A 14,593-nucleotide genomic window follows, 5' to 3' on the forward strand; every position below is an offset into this window, starting at 1 on the left:
GTATGAAAATCAATAAGGTTTCCATACCGAATTGCTCGTGTTAATTCAATACTTTCAATTAATAAATAACTGTATTAATCATGATTTTAATGGTCAACTATCAAATCTTACCTTAAAGACTCTCGATGTTCATAATGAGATTCACCGGATCATACATCCTCCATTGGGTTTAGATTAAATCAGAAAATGAAAAATATTAATTGTTAAAGGGGAGTGGCCGTGATCCTTTAAAATTTTCTTGTTTGGCTGCAAACTCTTACTGAAATTTTACTGACAGTATTCCAGGTTTCACGCCAAAAACTCCTACTGGAATTTTACTGGCAGTATTCCAGGTTTCACGCCAAAAAGACACCTTTCACACTAACATGACACGTGTACGTAGAAAGTCAATGTATCTTTCTCACTCTTTCTCTACGTAGAAACTCCGTATTTTTTCATGCAAGAAACTTGATTTCTGCATACATCTCAGAAAATAAAACTGATTTTAATTCTGCAGGCATCTCAAAAAAAAAACCTGTCTTTACTTCTACAGGCATCTCAGAAATTAAAACTGGTTTATTTCTGCATATATAAGATAAACAAAACTGGTTTTACTTTTGCAGACATCTCAGAAAATAAAACTGGTTGGTTTTTGTACTTCTCCAGACATTTGAGAAAAACAAAACTACGGACCTCAATTTAAATTACAGAAAACATAGAGGCAATGCTTACATCAAATATTTTCAAGCTTGTATTCAAACTTTTAATGGGGCGCTGTTTATATATTCAACGGAAAATGTGAGGTCCTACACACGCTGACGCGCGAGCTCGTCGCCAGCTATAAACGTACCATGGAAGCCGTAGGGCACCCGGGAGGGCAGTTTGACGGAGGCCACGACGTCGAGGCTCGGGGTCCTGGCGTCCAGGATCACGAACTCCGATTTTCCCGTATTTTCGTTGTTCACGAATGTGACCACGTAGCCGTCGTCCTCTGCGGAAGAAGTAGGAGGAGAGCGAGCGACGAAGTATGGCTCCCCTCCGTAGCAACCTTCGTCGAAGAGAAACTTGGCCACGATTTCCCTAGACTCCAAGTTGACCTTGGCGATTCCGGATACCCTGGGCCACGGCTCCGTGATGGCCATATAAGCGTAGCGTGAGCGTCGACCGACGTAGCTTCTGTTGATCTGCCCAGCCTCCAGGTTTAGGCCCGGAAAAATCTCAGTTCTGGCGGAGGCGCCAGTTGTCAGGTTCAGTCTTATTTCCGACAAGATGCTTCTCAGGGGCTGTTTGTCGGGATATTCGTTGAAGATTCCGTCGGGTGGCGTCATGCAGGATCCGACAACGACAACCTCGTTGGTGTCGGGCTCCTCCCAGGCATTCCACAGATGGAAGCAGAAGCAGCCGGGGACGTCAATCCACGTCATCCTTCTGTCGTCGGTGTCGTTTCTCGGCATGACGCCGAAGCGCGGGATCTTGTCCCTGTCACACGAAACCGGCGATCCTCCGACGAACAGGCGGAAGATGTTGAAGATCATTTGCTGATCTGGAACGATGATGTGGCGCTTCGTAACAGCGAAGTCGTGCACCATTGTCGGATGTCGGATGTTGATGTCGACGGGCGGGCCAAACGTTGTGCCATCGCGGTTGAAGTGGAAGTAGCGGAGGTGCGGCCGTCGGACGACGTTGTAGCTGAGGACGAAAAGCTCGCCCGTGTCGGGGTCGATGCTGGGGTGCGCGATGACTGATGAGGACCCGTGAAGCTGCCCGTCGAAATCGAACCTGCCCGCCGTCACCAGATCGCCGTCGGCCGTCACCCTGACGGCATACGGGAGATCGTCTTCGGACATAGCGAGCAGACGGCCGTTAAAGAAGGCCAGCCCGGCATTAGCCACGCCCATGCCCTTCCCGGTGTTGACCAGCCCGCAGAGCCCCCGGGCACCGTGAAGCAGCAGGCGCACCAGCCCGCCGTGGCCGTGGAGTTCCCCGATGGGCTTCGGGTAAAAACTGCGCCCCGCCCGCTCCTCACTAACGAGCCTTTCGGTCTCCGTGAACCGGCAACTGTAACTAGCCTTCCCGTGTCTCAGCGTCACGGCATGTATCATTCCATCGCCGTCAAATAAATGGTGGCCGCCGCGGGGCTCGAACCGGGGATTCGCGCCATTACGGACGTAAACTCCATCTAAGCACTGCGGTACCCGGCCCTCGACCTCCAGGTCGTGCTTGACTGGCGTTTCCGGCACCGGCGCGAAGTTGCCGCACAGTTGAACCGCCGGGTCGGATGTCTTGGGCAACGGGCGTTGCTTCTCAAGCGGACGAACCAGGGTTTCCTCCGCCACATCAAGAACTGCGGCCGCCAGCTTCTGGAGAGGGTTCCACTTTGCACCCTTTTCCACTTCGTGAAAAGCAGGTTTCGTCTTCACAGGAGTCGAAACCGGCAATTCTAATGCATTCGATATTTTCAGCTTCGAATCCGCGGAAACCATAGTTTTCCGCATTGCCGAAGGTATCTCCCACCTTCCACTTTCTCCAGCAGTGACCACAGTTCGAGTCGCATTCTCGCCAAGAACCGATTTATAGCAGAAAGCCATTAAATATCAACAATACTGCAAATCTTCTTATCTTTGCTTAACTTTCTCTATCAAAGCTTCTGCTTAATTATGTATCAACTATAAAATCATTCAATGACTTTTATCTTTCAGCAGCTCCAGATGGAGTGTCTCTATTATATATCTTTTCTGAGAAATCGTCAAAGCTCTTCCCTCACAGCCTAGAATTCCTTCTAATCTTCGTTGGTTTGCTTCGAAAACCCATGCGCTCTATATATCATTCTCTTGCAAGAAAACGACGTGAAAACATGTGGGTTGAAAACGACGTGAAAACATGTGGCTTGAAAACGATGTGAAAACATGTGGCTTGCTTCCATTCAGATGTATGAACAGCAAGCACCTTCAATCGTTTGTTTGATAGCCACATGGCGACGCGACTCCTGAGCTGTATACGATTTTCGATAGCCATTATACAATTCTTCGGTCGCCACATGGCGGAGCGAGTCCGGAACTGTATACGGCGACGTGCCCGCCAGTTGCTCATTGTTAGGACGGTTCTACGATTGGCCACCTTGGAGGCACCTCTTAGCTCGACTAATCGCAAAAATTAGCGGCGGCCTCTTCCATGCTCGCTGCTCTCGTAGTTAATCTCCACGGATAATCCATTTTAGGGCGCAAAAATTTCAGAAAACGAAGCGTCCCCAAAATGCTGGGCAAAATTCTTTAAGGTACAAATTCTTTGGCTGCACGGCAAACTTTAAGCGAGAATAAGATTTAGTTCTAATAATTGACTTTGAAAGTTGAATTTATGGCCATCAATGTTTTTACGCCAATCGATATATATTTATATTTATACTTATTAATGTTTTCTTTTTTTGCCTGAGAAAAATCTAACGAACTTTTTATTAAGTCAATAAGCTTTTTATTCGGTCAATAAAAAGTTATAGTTCTAGATGTATTAAGCATTTCTGAAAACTGTGAGCTGATAATGAAGTAAAAAAAACAGAGCGATATTGAGCAGAAGCAAAAAAATATGTGTTACTAAAATTTATAAGCAAAAAATTATAAGTTTATATATGGGTCTCTTTGTTAGGGGAGAAACGACCATTACATAAAAACTATTATTTTAAAAACAATTGTAGCCACTATATCGATAGATAAATAAAAGTAGGAATGATGTCTAAATATAAAAAATTAGCCTAGTTAATATGAAGCATCATAAAGTAAAATGTAACTGCTAAATGGAAATATCTTTAGATTATTTCTGGTAAGGTTGGGATCATCTCTCGTAAGGTTGTTGATTAGACACACGGATTTTCTCTTCCAATTTTTTTATGAGCCAATAGCCCAAAACCTATTGGAGGTCCTCTTTAGAAAGGAGGCGTTTGGCTCCTTGTATATGTGGCAAATCAATATAGAATCAAAACCCATTTTAAGTTGTAATATGTCTTTTATGAGTGGAATCAAAATGTGATTTTGACATCTTTGAACTTCATTAAACCACTTTATAACATTTAAAGAGTCACCAAAACTTTGAATTGAGCCAATCTCAATTTCTTGAAGCCGGCACAATAAATATTTCAATGATTGGAGTTCTGTGAAGTTGTTTGATCTTAAACAAAGACCAACTAAAGCCTTTAATAGTTTGTGTTCATTAATGTGTATTAGCAACCTTACCCCACATCTGTTAGATACACCACTAAAATATGTCCAAAGGATATGTGGTCTGATTTGTTCTTCTCTAATGATCCGAGGAGTCTGACTTAGAGAAGGCAAAGGTATTAAAGCAAAAATAGAGGCACACTCTGGTGAAATAGGTGAAGGTGAAGAAGGGGTGTCTTGGAAAATGCCTTTGTTTCTTGCCAACCAAATGCCCCATGTGATGATCAAAGGAATATTTCTCAAGTTTTCATCATGCGTTGAGTTCCACCAATTTTTCCAAGTTTCCAAAATACTTACCCATTCCACATAAGTGTAACCCCTAGTAAACTCAACTTGGCCTCCCAAATTTTGATAATGAAAGGACAACTTAAGAACAAATAGAAAACTAGTTTCTTCTGATTTTTTTTGCATAATATACACCAACGAGGCCTATGTTTGTCCCTTTTTTACATGTTGTCCCATGTGGGCACTTTGTTCTTCAGGAGGCACCATAAGAACAATCTTGACTTCGTTGGACATTTCAATTTCCAAAGTGGTTTACACAACCAAGTATTCACGCCCTGAGCTCTCCTAACCATTTGATAACTATAGACATATTGCATGAACCCATCGAAGTGCATCTAGACGATCCATGTTTTGTATTATGATAACTATCTATATACATATATATTATTAGATTTATTTAAATTTGGATTTATTAGATGCATTAGCTTTTTGGTAATTTCTTTTTTAATTATTATTATTATTATTATTGAAAATGTTTTCATTTTAAGTGATATGGTTTATTTTGACTTATGATAAATTGAAAGCTAAGATGCATTTTGATTAAAATATTTCAATAGTTGTTGCTCAACTTGAGAGATATATAATTCCTTGTGTTCTCAACATGAACTTGAAGTATGGTGCATGTACACATGTATAATGGTTGAGTTTAGATCCTTCTTAACTCCATCTCTATCATACATTAAGACAAATTAAATCCCTAAAAAAACAAATATTTCCTCAATTTTTTATAATATTAAAAGTTTTTAACCTCAAATTTTTTATCTACAATATATCTTAAATTAAGATACATTCTTATAAACTTGTATGTATTGTTACATTTCACAATAAAAATCTACATTTCACAATAAAAATCTACTTACCTCTTCCCGTAGTAAAGTTTTAAATCACCCATCTAATTATCATTGGAAAAATTTCTATATAAATATTCTCTATAAGAAGTCTCATAGTCAAATTTGATTACGATAAAAAAGTGTTATTAGATTTTGGATTAAAGTGACTATTGAATTTTTTTTTAAGAAACCTCTCTTCTAATACTATACCTAGCAACGCGTCAACATGTTTTTTTAAATTAATATACCCACGTAACAGAATGTTTAATATTTAGTTCTTACTCAGCTTTAAGTTTAATAGAATAGAGTGAATGGATTAAGTTAAATTTCATAGGAATGGATTAAAATTAAAAATAACCTTGATATAAATAAATTTAATTTCTAAATTTGACATATCAAATCTTGTCGAAAGATCATATATTCGAATAATATATTTTAATGTATTTGGATGGGATCTGATATTAAATTTTTTTGTTTATTTAAGATTTGAAATGAGTGGGAAAAGGGTGTAATGTTTTTTTTTATCTATTTTAATTTTATATTAAAAATCATTTAATTTGGATTTCATTAGTTAAAAATAACAAAATCAAAACTGGGTCAACAAAAAGTAATATTCTATATTCAGATTGCCTATTCCACCAACTAACTTGTGTTTAGTGACTATTCGACCATAACTGTATTTAAGTAATTCACTTTTCTTTTTACTTTATGGAAGTTGAAGTTTATAGCAGGAGACGTCTTTCTAGGGGAGGGGGTGGATTTTGACTATATGGAACTCTTTCAAAGTTATGGGATCGTGTTCAAATCTTTATAAGTTAATATTTTCTCTCACAACAATTCTAGAATATCGTTAATATATTTCATATGAAATTCGATCTTTTATTGATTTTGACGAAGTTAGGATAAATCTCATTTCACGGTCCACCAAATATAAGAAATCATAAAATTTTTTAAAACTAAACTAAAATAAAATAATATGATATCACTAATATATTCGATATGAAATTCGATCCTCTTTATCGATTTTAATGAAGTTAGAATAAACCTCAATTCAGCGCCCGCCAAACATAAGAAACTATAAAAAAGAAATATGATATACAATTTTTTAATTTTTCAAAGAACTTTCTCCACTAAGATCAAAAACTTAAATACATGGAGAAGTACCAAAATCATTGAATAGTTCTTTGATATTATTGAATACTAGAATTTGCATCGGAAGGGCGCAAAGACACGTCGATAGGATTACGAAAATAGAAGATCCTACTGTTAATGATACATGAGACTAAACTTTTTAGATAAAACATTGGAAAAAATTCCCAGTACATATTTGTTTTATTTCTTGGTGTTGATCGGGATAAATTAATATTTGGGGAAATCCATGAAGTCAAGATTTGTAACTTAGATCTATATATGTTTGAGCGGTGGTTTCGACTAGTATAATGAGACTAGTTATTCGTTTACACAACAAATGTACAACAGAGGAATAAATGAAAGATAAATTATAACTCTAAGGTATGTATTGCATACATATTACTCTAATATAATGTAAACTATAAGCCTATTAACAAAAGGAAGGATAATCCATTTATAATATTAAAAAACTTATAAAATTGGTTTTTTGAGTTCTAGATATATTTGTTTGACGTGTACTAAAATAGAGGAAGAGGTGTGTTGTAGTGAAAACAAAACACTCCCATTTTATTCTATCATAATAGACATGGGGACCCTTTTTGCATCCCTTTAGGTTTAGAGTATTTATTTCTTTTGTTTAACCTAGCCATCTTCTTCATTAATGCTTGTTTCATCTTCTTGTATGGTTTGCAAATTTAACCTTAGTTTTACTATTTAGACTTTTAAGTTAATTAAGATATTTATTTTTCTAAACTTAATAAACTTGTAATTTGTCTTTTTTTTTTAATTATATTAATTAATAAAACATAGCCCCTCAGACCAAGATTCATACAATAACCATATTATAATATGTTAAGTGGCTTAACCTTTTTTAATAAACATACAAATATAAACTCTAAACCATATGACAAATCGCTTTAATACAAACAAACGAATATATGTTTTAGTGATATATATTATAAAGTGGCTGAAGTATTACAGACGACCCACATACCACGTAACCTTCCTCCACTTCCTTATATCAGAGAATCCCTCATATTAGAGTTTTTGTTATGTGTCACCTCTTAAAACTTCTGATATGCCAATGCTCTGACATCCATGCCGCTCCAATTTCTGATATCCCAATGCGCCTCTGGCCTCCGACGTTTGATATCTGCCAGGATACGATATCTGGACCCGATATACGTATTAACGATGGTCTAATCAGAATATCATGTCCACCTGTATATCAGAACTTTTAAATGGTTACAATTGTAAAACCTACGATATCAAATCTCTGATATAATGGACCCGATAAAGTTATTAAAGGGAGTTGATTACAATGTCACATCTGCTCCATATCATAGTCGCCCAATATCACAACTCTTTCTTATGTCTCATTTTAAAAGTTCTGATATCATATAACTTCAACAATTTATTTAGAGCTATTATTGTATGCTTTGACAAGGTTCTTTTTTACTTTTGCAATCTTTCCTTATACAAGTTCCAATTTCGAATCTCATTTATGATTAACACTGCAAGATAGCTTGACCAGATTCTAAATGAGCATTTTAGTAAACAATCAACAATAGTGATGAAAAGCCACATACATACTCATACTGCAGAAATGAAATTGAAATCTGAAGAATTTATTTTCAATAATAGAGTAAGAAATAATGTTATATATCCGATTACAAAAATAATTCTTACTATAAAAAATGAATCAATTACATAAAACAACATATAATTACAATAGTGGAGGTCCTCTACTGTCTCTAAATTGATTCCATGTCTGCATAGATGGATATGATCTCATCACAGTGCAAATGAGCCTTAACTCCTTCTATACAAACAAGCTAAAAGCTCTAGTATTACTTTGCCTCTTTAATCTCAGAGTTAATTAAAAGAAAATGAAACAAAATGATTCCTTCGGTTGGGCTTATGGTCAAATGTAGATGGACACAGTTGAGGAAAATGCTCAGTTTAGTTTGTTGATGATTTTGTTTTGCTTATGACAGGATATAATCACACTTTTCAACCACCTCTATCTATTCTTATCCAGCGTTATGCCACTTGGTGGGGTTCCTTCGAGAATATTGACTGGATCTATTTTCCATCGTCAGCCATGGAAGCCTCTCTGCTATAACAGATAATAAAATCAGTTGTGAATAGAGGATTTTATTAAAATGGTGAAATAGGTCAAAACGCTATAATACATATAAAAATTCATTTATGCCATGAGACCCTTTTTAAATTAATTATGTGGCATTTTATTTATAATAATAATAGTGGCCAGAGCAAGAGTGACACGTGGAAAGAGCTGAGTGGTATTGCAGGTAAGCTCATTGGAACTTTTAACAATGCGCACAAATGAAAAACGTCGATACACCGATATCGGGAGGCTCCGATATGGAGCAGACGCGATATCTTATTGAACTCTTTTTAAATAATGTATTGGGTCTGGATATCGGAGGTGAGTGGAATATCAGAAGTCGGAAGTGAGAGGGATATGATTATCAAAGATCGGAGGGAGATGATTATCGGAGGTCAGAAGGATTGGTTATCGGAATATCAACGAGATATGAATATCAGAAGTTAGAGATCATAGGGATATGAATATCGAAGATCAGAGCAGGAGGTTATATTAGAGGTCAGAGATTAGAGGTTATATCGCTATCGGAATATCGACGTAATGCCATATAAGAGTTTTTTAAATGTATCTCGAAAGGAAATCTTTGATATGCTTTACCTCTAATATGTGGGAGTGGAACAATGACATGGAACATGGATGAAAATATATGTAAAATATTTTGGTTTTATGAACCAAAGTTTGCATATTAAAGGGGCTTATATCAAAGATATTTAATATTACAATATCCATGGATTCCGATATGTGTAATGCAAAGAATTACAACCACTTTATTAAATGGGTTCGAAACTTTGGATAAATGTTTTATTAAGCCTCTTCATAATATAGTTTGGACTTTGATATTGGGGATTCTCAAAAGGATTCTTCCGATGTCAAAGTCCCAATCACTCAAAGCTTTGATATTAGATTTGATATGTGCATTCTTTTTAATATGCCTTTTTCAACTTTTATCAATAAGCCAATTCATAATATAAAAGCCACTTTGTAATATAAGACTTGGTCTTGGTCTCGAGGGCTATGTAATGAATTAAATAAATATTAAAACATTTACAAATAACTATAACTTATAAAATGAAAATGAAATATACATTTTAATAGGCCAAGGCAGTGAAAAATATCCAATATTCAAATAGGCACCATTTACAAACCAAACAACCAAATGAGATCAAAAGAGTTTTGATAAGAAGACAAAAAAACATCAAACACATTGAAGCAATCCAAACTCAGAAAATCAGAAAGCGACATGACCAAGATTCAATCAAAGGGTCCCCATAATCAGAATTAAGTGAATAATGGGGGGGGTTGTGTTTTTACCACAAAAATGGAGACACACTAGGAAGAACTAGTCATCTCTGGTTTATTATTAATGAAATCCTAAAAGGAAAAGGAACAAAGCAGAATAAAATCAAAATGCTAAGATTCAGACTCTATGAAATCCCTCAAAACAAAGTTTAATAATTTTTGAACAATTCTTGTATAAGTCATAAGAGTAAGATCATGTTTACAACAACCATTAATTAATGACAACATAAACTAAAGGACAAAATTTTAACATTGTGTTTAGTAAGAAAGATGAGCTCTCATTTTCACAGGTAGAGCCATTGTTGCTAGCAGGCATCCATAGCCTTGACAGGGTTTCCTTTTTAACCCAAAGAAATGCCAGTATCCCATCTACTATTTAGTATTTCAGAGAAGACATATTTCATTAATAACTTTGAAAACAATTGTCCTGGCTTAGTAACCAGAGATGACAATGCCATTCACAAGTGTTGATAACCATGAACAAGTTGACTTGTGATGAGACTCCTTGTCTTATAGCGTAGTGATGTAAGCCATTATCCTGGCTTGGTGACGAGATATGATAATGTCATAACAATCAGAGTCCATGACGATGGTAGGCTGGTTAAGTATGGAGACCCCCTATCTTTCAAGTTTTTCATGCAACTTTTAATTTATACTCTGATAATTTGTGCTAATAGATGGGGAGACAATTCCTCTCCTTAAGAGATGGGGATGACATGGAAGAGTTATAGAATACTAAATTGGTGCGTTTCTTTTGTAACCTTGGTATTTGTTTTAGGATACGGCTTATTATAAAATAGTTTTCTTGTGTGTATTAAGGTAAGTGATCATTCAAATGCTAATAGAAGATAACAATGTTAGAACTTCAATGTGAACATGGAAAATAATAGTTTAATGATCTTCCTTTTATTCTTCCTTTTACTAATGGATTCCATTAGATAAGAGTAAAAATTTCCCATATATGAAACCAAATATGGGTGGAAAAGGCCCTCCAACTAAAATATTGGTAATATCACCTTGGAGAAAACCTTCCATGGAGAACTTTTGAAACAATTTTGGTGTTGCTTTTCACCTTTCAATTCCACACAATTCCATGGATTGTCCAAAACACTTGGTTTCTTCTCTCGGGCTCCAGATTGACATGGTATGGTATGCTATCTATAAACATGGACACCCCAACGTGCAAGCTCATTTTGGAGAGTTTTTGAGTCCCATGTCTCACAATAAGAGGCATATAATGTTAAACTTTGAGTTAGTTTTTTTATGCTTTGGATGTATTGAGGCATATAACGTTAAGCTTTGAGTTGGGTATTTTATGGTTTGGTTGTATTGTTGAGCTTTGGTACTAATGAGATCTTTATCTTTCAATGGCTTCCAATTCCTCAGACGACATGGATTTGCTATGCTGGAGAGGATATTGTTTAGAGTAGACCCTTTTCCTAGAATATTTCCACAAAAAGATGATGATATGGGCTATTTTGATGTGAAACCATTCCCTATACAGGAATTACTTATGGATTAGATATCTAAATTTCTTATATGAAAAGCTTTTAAATTTACCAAATGTTGTGTTGAAAATTCCTGAATCTAATAATATTTCAACTATATATAGTTTTTAGGTCTTTTTGAGGCAAGATCATGCCATACTTTGCATATTTGAAACCTATTCAAGCTTTGGTGGATGAAGATTGTTGGATCTAGGTCCAAGGAATGGAGTTATGGCTCTGGTTATTACATGAAGTCATGGGCATTATTTCATAAAGATATTTGAAGTTTGTACCACATTCATGGATTTCAAGCATATGTAGAATGTGAAAAGAGATGGATCTTAGTTTTAAGCAATCAATCGACATTTTTTAGGTTTTGCAGTTGGAAATGCAAATTAAATTTATTCGATGGAATTTTATTTAAGTCTTGGTTTTACTTAATTCCACATTCCCCACTTCTCCTATTGGCATTCCTTTTCACCCCTCGGTGCAAATAAAACTCATTCATGGAGATTTCCTTTACTTCTGATTTGTTCTTATTGTCCTGCTTATTCTCTTTCGAGATATGTTTATTCCAAGTTACATGTTTTAGAGTGATATTTGATAAAGGTAATAACATTCCTGTTAAATTCTCATATGAAAACTTTAATCACAACTCTCCTTTAAGTTAGAGAATTGATTTAAATAAAAGTCTTGAATAAAAACCTGAACAACCGAGACAACATTTGATATTATTGACATAATGCAAAGAACATAACAATATATTTATTGCTTATATCAAGATATTGCTTTTATCTTGTTTCACTTGAATTTTTCTTATTTCATGATTTTTCTTTCAGTAGGTTTGCTTCTATTTTAATTCCATTTTTATTTGGATTGCTTTTCTCTTGTCTCTTGGTTGGATTTGTTTCCACAATATTTCTTGGTCCCATTTGTAATCCCCTTGTGTGTAGATTTCACCTTTGTTTCGGATTAATCCTAGTGATATTACCAACCTTTTAGTTGGAGGGACTTTTCCACCCACCTTTGGTCTAATACACAGGAGTTTTTTACTCTTAGTTAATAAAATTCACTGATAAAAGGAAGAATATCAAGTTAATTATCAAATTTCTATCTTTCAGATTCATATTTGAAATTCTTATTATATTTTTTTCTTTATCATTTTGATAATCTCACTTTATAACGTAAGAGACAACTTATGTTTTTGCAACAACTTATATTATAAACAACTCTTCCTAAAGCAACAAAAATCAACAAACAAGTTTAGTATTTTTATAATTCTTCTAAGTCATCCCAATCTCTTAAGGAGAAGATTTGTCTCCCCATTTATGATAAAAGTATCAGAGTGAAAATTAAAAGTTGTGTAAAATACCTAAAAGATAGGGGGTCTTAGTAATGAGCCAACCTACCATGATCATGGGTCTTGATGGTTATGACATTATCATATCTGGTCACCAAACCAAGATAATGGCTTATCACAATTCATTGTAAGATGAGAGGTCTCATCACGAGCCGACTTGTTCATGGCTATTAATTCTTGTGAATGGAATTGTCAATATCTGGTTACCAAGCTAGGAAAATGATTTTCAAAGTTATTAATGAATTATGTCTCCTTTGAAATATGTAAACATAGATGGGATACTGACATTTCTTTTGGGCTAAGAGGTAACCCTGTCAAGGCTATGAACGCTTGTTGGTAGTAGTGGCTTTACTTATGACAATAAGAGTTCATCTTTCTTGCTAAACACAATGATAATGTTTTTTTGTTTAAGTTTAAGCTACTATCAATTAAATAATTGTTGTAAAACATGACTCTTATAATCAATTTTGGAGATATAAAAAATGATAAAAATATGTTATTCGCTATTGAAATTCTTATTATTATTTTTTTATTTATCATTTTGATAATCTCACTTTATAGCATAAGAGATAATTCTTTTTTTGGAACAACTTATATTATAAATAACTCTTCCTAAAGGAACAAAAACCAACAAACACATTTAGCATTTATATAATTCTTCTAAGTCATCCCAATCTCTTAAGGAGAAAATATGTCTCCCCATTTATGATAAAAGTATCAGAGTGTAAATTAAAAGTTGTGTAAAATGCCTGAAAGATAGGGGGTCTAAGTAATGAGCCAACCTACCATGATCATGGGTCTTGATGGGTATGACATTTCCATATCTGTTCACCAAACGAAGATAATGGCTTATCAAAATTCGTTGTAAGATGAGAGGTCTCATGACGAGTCAGATTGTTCATGACTATTAACACTTGTGAATGGCATTGTCAATATCTGGTTACCAAGCCAAGAAAATTGTTTTTAGAGTTGTTAATGAATTATGTCTCCTTTCAAATATTCAAACATAGATGGGATACTAACATTTCTTTTGGGCTAAGAGGTAACCCTGTCGAGGATATGAATGTCCGTTGGCAGTAATGGCTCTACCTATGACAATGAGGGTTCATATTTATTACTAAACACAATGATATGCTTTTATTTTTTAAGTTTAAGCTGGTATCAATTAAATAATTGTTGTCAAACATGAATATTATAATCAATTTTGGAGATATATAAAATGATAAAAATTTGTTATTCGTTATTGGGATTTCATTGAAAATTTGAATCCTAGCACTTTGATTGATTTAACCTTATTCCTTTTTCTTAGATTTCCATCATTTTTCCAGAGAGAAATGTTTCTTTCCTGTGTGTTGCTATTGTTGTGGTAAAAACACAATCCCCCCTTTATTCACTTAATTTTCACTATGAGGACCCTTTAGTTGAATGGTTGGTCATATTACTATTTGATTTTGAGGGTTTGGATTGCTTCAATGAGTTCGATATGTTCTTATCGTCATATCATAACTAGTTTAATCTCATTTGGATGTCTGGTTTGCAAATAATGGCTAATTAAATTGGATAATTTTCATTTCCTTAGCCTTGTCGGATGTATGTTGTTGTCTCTTACTGCAAAATGTGTTTTCCATTGTCCAAAGTGCAAAAGAGAAGAGAAGATTATAGTCATATTCTAAGCCACAGAAACACTCAAAGCCTATATTAGATCCTCTCCATTAGAAATTGCTATGAACAAAATTTCCAATGATATGTTGAAGTCCAAAAATGGACTCCTGGATCAAAAGATATGGTCTTCTGAAGTTTCAAGGATTTATGCCTTAGGAAAGAAGGAATATCGAAGGTCCAACAACATGGAAGATCGAAGATTGCACATTAGAGCATCATGG

At 35.1% G+C, this 14,593-nt stretch overlaps 1 protein-coding gene across 1 annotated transcript; it reads right to left on the reverse strand.

The window, feature by feature from the left end:
* Positions 1–670: 670 nt before the first annotated feature.
* Positions 671–2,747, reverse strand: LOC149160217 (9-cis-epoxycarotenoid dioxygenase NCED4, chloroplastic-like). The gene has a single exon (XM_089433662.1). The coding sequence runs from the start codon at positions 2,565–2,567 to the stop codon at positions 786–788; it is 1,782 nt and encodes a 593-aa protein (XP_089289788.1). The 5' UTR covers positions 2,568–2,747; the 3' UTR covers positions 671–785.
* Positions 2,748–14,593: the final 11,846 nt, after the last annotated feature.

The sequence above is a fragment of the Pinus tabuliformis genome, chromosome 5_2 (genome assembly GCF_031772625.1).
Source record: "Pinus tabuliformis cultivar Carrire ecotype Pingquan chromosome 5_2, CPIR1, whole genome shotgun sequence".
Classification (NCBI taxonomy): domain Eukaryota; kingdom Viridiplantae; phylum Streptophyta; class Pinopsida; order Pinales; family Pinaceae; genus Pinus; species Pinus tabuliformis.